The sequence below is a fragment of the Mus caroli genome, unplaced genomic scaffold, assembly GCF_900094665.2.
Source record: "Mus caroli unplaced genomic scaffold, CAROLI_EIJ_v1.1 scaffold_13308_1, whole genome shotgun sequence".
NCBI classification, from domain to species: Eukaryota; Metazoa; Chordata; class Mammalia; order Rodentia; family Muridae; genus Mus; species Mus caroli.
This window is the reverse complement of record NW_018390819.1, coordinates 3,357-9,449: the sequence shown is the minus strand read 5'-3', so window position 1 is coordinate 9,449 and position 6,093 is coordinate 3,357. Positions and strand designations below refer to the sequence as shown.

General features: G+C 35.4%; 1 protein-coding gene across 1 annotated transcript in view; it reads right to left on the bottom strand.

Moving 5' to 3' along the window:
- LOC110288851 (dynein heavy chain 7, axonemal-like) overlaps positions 1-4,662 on the bottom strand; it is a 6,435-nt gene extending 1,773 nt beyond the window's left edge. Inside the window, exons 1-3 of the mRNA XM_021155086.1 lie at positions 4,528-4,662; positions 2,371-2,568; positions 869-1,024 (exon numbers count right to left, since the gene is read on the bottom strand). Of these exons, the coding sequence (XP_021010745.1) occupies positions 869-1,024; positions 2,371-2,568; positions 4,528-4,662 (489 nt within the window). The remainder of the gene's footprint in view (positions 1-868; positions 1,025-2,370; positions 2,569-4,527) is intronic.
- Positions 4,663-6,093: the final 1,431 nt, after the last annotated feature.

Genomic DNA, 6,093 nt, shown 5'->3' with positions numbered 1-6,093 from the left:
TCCTCACAGAGAGGCATAAATAAGTCTTCTTGTAGAGAGAGTTCTTAAAGAAAAGAAAGTATTAAACATACTAAGAGTGTTAGTACAGGAATTAAAGTTTAATTTTTCATTTCAATATTTTGTTTTCTATTTATAAAGCAGCAGCCTAAAAGTATCAAAGGGCTGGCACTTNAAAATAACATTAAGATGTTCATTGTCATACAAATATGACCAGTTATAGGATCCTTTTAAAGACAAATATGACATGTTTTAAGAAAAGTATTTTTTTTATTTTCTTTCTTTTGTGTTTTTCTTTTTTTCTATTTTGAAGCAAGTTCTTATGTATCCAAGGCTGGCCTTGAACTCAATATGTATCAAAGAATGGCCTGGAATTTCTGACAGCTCTCGCTTCATCTCTTGACAACTGCCCTCACAGGCTTTTGCTATTACACACAGTTTGCTGTAATCAAACCCAGGGCTCTGTGCAAGCTATCGAAATACTCTACTTATTATGTTACATTCCCAGCCTAGGGAAGTTTAAAATGAAAAAGAGTTCATTTAAAAGAAAAGGACCAATGAGATAGAAAGATATCTCAGAGGGTAAGTGTGCCCACTGTCAGGACTAATGACCTGGGTTTGATTCCAGAATACATGGTTGAGGGAGAGAATTGATTCCAAAAGTTGTCTTTTTGCCCCAACATGTGTACTGTCATACACATACACAAACACACACACACATGAACATCAAATCATTTAAAACAAAAACAAAAAAATAAACCAAAGATGCCAATCTTATGCTTGCCAGGTTTCCTGGTTCTGATTGTGGCAGTGGGGACATGAATGGGCCCAGGATTATACTAGAGATAGAACAGTGGGGAGGAGCCCTTACCATTCTCTTGCCTAAAGGAGGGCCAAAAACTCCTTTTCTTCTTTTGTCCAGTTTTGACATGATGATATTCTGAGTTTGGGCTGCTGTAGTTTGGGCTGAGAAGTTAACTATAAGAGGTTTGTAGATGTCCTTATTGAGTTGATTTAAAAGAAAATTCTACACAACAGAAAACAAGAGTGAGCCACAGTTGAAACTTGTTTTGTCATTTCAGAATAAGCATGAAGCATCACTGCTGATAAACTTGAGTTGAACTTGAGATATCAGAACAGTGCAAAGAAGGAATGAATATGAACAACAGTTACCATGGCAACAGCCTGTGTCTACCTGCCCAGGTGCTTTGCATGTATCTTCTCTGATCTTCACAATAGTACACATTACTCAACAGGAACCAGCAAGGACTGAGAAGTTAGGAAAATTACCTCCAGCCTTAGAGGAAGGACAAGAATTTAGTCTGCTTTTGTCTCTGAATAGACACAATTCTTTTAGGTGCTCATTACTGCCTTTGTTCTTTCATGCCCAGTCATCATTCTGTCAGCTAAACTTAAGTAACAACACTTCATTTCAAATAGAATTCAGTGGGAGGCAAGTGTTAGTTAGCAGTGTGGCTCTTCCTCAATTTGTGTGGCAGGAACAAATAATAAGCTATATATAATTTCACAAAAGGTAATGATTTTAATACCAGTACAATCTATGGGCTGGGTTGAATTTGAATTTGATTTTTGATACTAGTGAGACCTATTGCTTGGGTATAAATGGCAAAAAAATTGTGTTTTCCTCAGATTCTGCCTCAGTAAATGAATGATTCTAAGACAACTAGCATACACCCAAATATCTTTCAGAATGGTTAAAGAATTTAACCATTAAATTCAGATAACTGAAGAATCAGAAACAAATTGTCAAAAACTGGAGGAATGTGGAATAATTGGAAACTTCAGATGGAAGACAATCTGGCAATAGCACCTTCCTTCCCCTCCTCTAGCTGAGATGTGGGCCATATCTGTCATGGTAGCCATCACCACACAGCTAACAGCTGGGATGGTTCCAAACCCACTGTGGGAAGTCCATGCTCTTACTACAAAGTAACCATCAGCTGGAAAGTAATTCAGATAAGTAACCATCAAGTCTGGTTACAGTTTTCAAGAGGCATAATCCTCACCCTAAATAAGTTATTCTTATATCAAAATGAGTGGAACAGTGATTCAGTAACATCATTATCACCTAACATATGCAGCCTACCAGAGACAAAACTGCTAAGAGCTTTCTTAAAAAAAAAAAAAAAAAAAAAAAAAAAAAAAAAAAAAAAAAAAAAAAAAAAAAAAAAAAAAAAAAAGTACATCTTTAAAGAGTTTTCTAAAAATAAAAGACAGTAGATCCCAAATTCCTTGCAATTTAAACAACAAAATAGTTGAGTATATTTGTAAATTAAGCCAACCTTAAACATGATCATTCTTAAGAGGCCATGAATGCTTTAACCAATTCATTTACATTTCTACAGTACTCACAATGATATAAACACTCTTTCCAGTTCCTGTTGGTCCTACAAATATTGAAGGCTTTTGATGAGTGGTCAGTAAATGCATTAGAGCAGAGTAACGGATTGTGTCGAGAGTTGGCACAATGATCTCAATAAACTGTACATCTTTGGGAATTGGAGGAGTATCTGCCAACTTCTTTATCCATTTATCCCATCTTCCTAAGCCCTGTTTACAGTAAACAACCAAACAGTCAAAGGTGTTAAATACATTCAAAAGCTCTGTACTTCTGTGCAATTGTAGATGACATTAAGACAAACAAAATTCTGATGTTTATTCATTTGTTTTGTGCTTTAGCACAATTAATTATCCTCTCAGTCTGAGAGTTGAATTTTCTACGAAAATGGAGGAGAAACTCTGCTCCCATGTGACTATAACTGCATTGGTAGTGCTTGGGCATCTCAGATATTCTGAAACTACAGCTATGACAGCTCTTTCATCAACATTGGATTCTTTAATCACACTGACAAAATTTGATGAGACAACAGTTAAAGAGTAAAGAATTTTAATTAATATGTTACAAAAACATGTAATAATTTCCCTAGAAATTAACTGCACAGCACTTGACTTTAATGCTTATATCAGGCAAGATTCATTTTATGAAAATTTAATATAATTTAAAATCATTAAGTAATATATACAACTAATGTAACAATATATTAACTATGTTCACAATGAATTACAATATAGAAAGATTTCTAATTTGTGATTATCATGAAAATATGCTGCCTATTTGTATCCAATTAGTTTGTAAATTATATATTTGTTTTTTATGATAAAGATTCAAAATTGTTCTACTCTAGAAAAATAATATTGCCTTATCCTTCCTTAATACCAACTTAGAGATAAACTAGTGATTCAAAACACATCAGATGCAGACCTATCTTTCCTTGGCATTGCCAAATACCCCAACTAGTTCTCACTGGTGGCTATCCTAGACAACAGATGTCTCCTTCACATGGCCTTTGCACCACATTCCCTGGGCCTGGACCATGGTATGATGCTCTTCTGAAAAACATATGGACTCACTGAGCCCAGCTGTATTTTATTAATTTTGTGTGTTCTGGCAACTAGCTACACATTTGGCAAAGACACTAAGTTTAATAAGGGCACTGAATTTATATTCAGTCTAAAAACTATTTTACAGATTTTTCTATAACTGATGAGAGAAAGCAGCTTCTTTTCATGGTCTTAATAATCTAGTCAAACATGTATCTTTGACCTCATTTAGGAAAGGAGACATTAAAAATCAGTAAGCTGGAGTGTACAGTCATTTAAAGGCTGTGACCTTAGAGAAACCACTGAAGAGCTCCACGTCCTGGGTCCCACCATAGGGAACATCCCACCTTCTCTACCTTTCCTCTCTATGAAAATTTCAAGTGTATGAATAAATTGAAATAAAATTAGCAAATATGTGTTGGACAGGAAGAAAAAGTCCTTTGTCAGATGAAATCAGCAGCACAACTCTAGAGCTATAATAATTAGAAAATCCTAACATTTTATCTTAAGGAAATAATTGATGCTCATACCATAACTAGTCTTCTAAGAATTTATAAAAGTGAAAGACTGAAGATTTGAAAAGTGTCCTGGTAGATTTAGGGAGGCCCTGGGAAATAATTCTACTGAAGAAACACTAGTGATATGGAAAGTTTTCTCTTTATTAAGTAAGGGGGGGGACCTCCCTATTGATTGCATGGCACGATCCCAATTCTACTATGTTTATATATGTTTAAATTATTTATTATTCCTAATGTTTGTTCTAAGCATGGTGTTTGTGGAAGTTACAACAAAACCAACAAACAGAACTCAAGACTTGTAGACCAATCTATCAGAAACTGTTCATAGGAACATGGATTTACTGCTACTGGACTCTGTGCCTGTGATGTACATACAAATGAATCTCCAAGAGATGGCCTTGAATAGCATGTGCCCGGTGCTTGGCTCGGTATCATAATGTGTAATTTTATTTAATGGGTACAAATGGTCCATTGGTTATTAGTTCCCTTTACCACTGAGGAAAACTACATTTAACTTCTCCAGGACTAAAAGACCCCAGAGCCACCACATGCTCTGTCTCACCAGGGACTCTGCCAGGCTGGCACTTACACATCCTGCTTCAGAACTCACCTCCAGGATAAACTGATAATCATAGATTGTTCCCTTCTCAGGAAATGGCACTATAAACGCCTTTGAGGATGTTTGCTCAGTACCACTCAGTAACTTAAACTTATTTCGAGTTAGGTCTGAAATTGGACCTTCCATTAGCTCTCGGAGGATCTTATCGAATTTTAGACGATCATCATCTGTACAAGTTGCACCAACAGACCAGGCCAACGAAAACAGAAAAATGCCCTGTGTTGGAGAGATGAGAAGATAGGGTGCAATTAAAAAAGATGCGTCAGTCTCTCCTGATGACTTAAGTCACCAGCCGGATTGATATCTCCGAGTAGTAATACGTGAGCTACGGTGTAATAGCAGGTCATCTAAGGATTCTATAAGAATTACTTTACCCCAAATTATGTCTCATAAAATCTTTAAAGTGATGCAATGCAGCATGAATTCAAGTCAAGGCCAACCTTGCAACCATGATTCTAATAAATTGTGTGTTTCAGATGCATGCTAGAGCTTGTTCTCTGAAAGAGCATTGAAGTAACTTTGGGGGNNNNAAATTCAGANACATTNCATTTCAATATTGATGCAAGTGCACTGGATTTAAATAAAACAAGTCTCTACTTTTTTATTTGAAATGCTATATCAGAATTAATTATACAAACTAGATTGGCCTTTCCAAAAGCATCCTGCTTCTTCCAAAACAAATGCATGGAAGACTAGACCCATCAATTAACTGGATGGCAAAAGTCTGCCTTCTTTAAAATGTTTAAACAAACAATCACAACCATGAAAAAATGCTTTTGCTTTTAATCCTGTTTGTGTAACGTCTAGTTTATGTGAAAACTTTCTCAAAGATACTTGTCCCTAAATGAAATGCTAAAGTATTTTTTTCATAAAATATGAGTTGTAAGAATTACACATTGGCCAAATTATGCTATGAGCAGTATATTAGTATTTTTATCTAAAACTTCTATTAAGGTCTATTGATAGTAATGCTCTTTTACAAATTTATATTATTTTTAAATTGTGTGCCTGTGTGGGATATGTGCACATGAGCATATTTGTTGACAGATGTCCCTGCAAATAGCTTCTTTGAGTCACCTGAATTGAGTGCTATGAACTAAACTCTGGTCAAATGCAAGAGCAGCAAGCTCTCTTAGCCGTGGCACCATCTCTCCAACCCTATATTATTATTTTTCAAATCTGTTAGCTTACAATATAGGTTAGTGGGAAATCACTAGCCTAGCATGCATGAGATCCTGAAGTTCTCAGTTTACAATACTGAAAAATGAATTAATAACTACATAAATAAATAATATTTATTTATGGATTTATTTATGGATTGTCTATTTTTCCTACTTTCTTCAATCTCTAACACACTTATACACTTGCACACACCTATCTTCCCAAAACATAAACTCATTCTCATACAAAAAGGAGGACAAATGTCAAAGTAGAAAATAATAAATCATGGTTTGGGGGAAACCTTTGTGACAGAGACTACTTTAGAGGCTGGTCAGGACCTGGTTTCAGTGGTGGATCCTCACTGATCTACACTGTCATTCACTGCTCAAAAGCTTA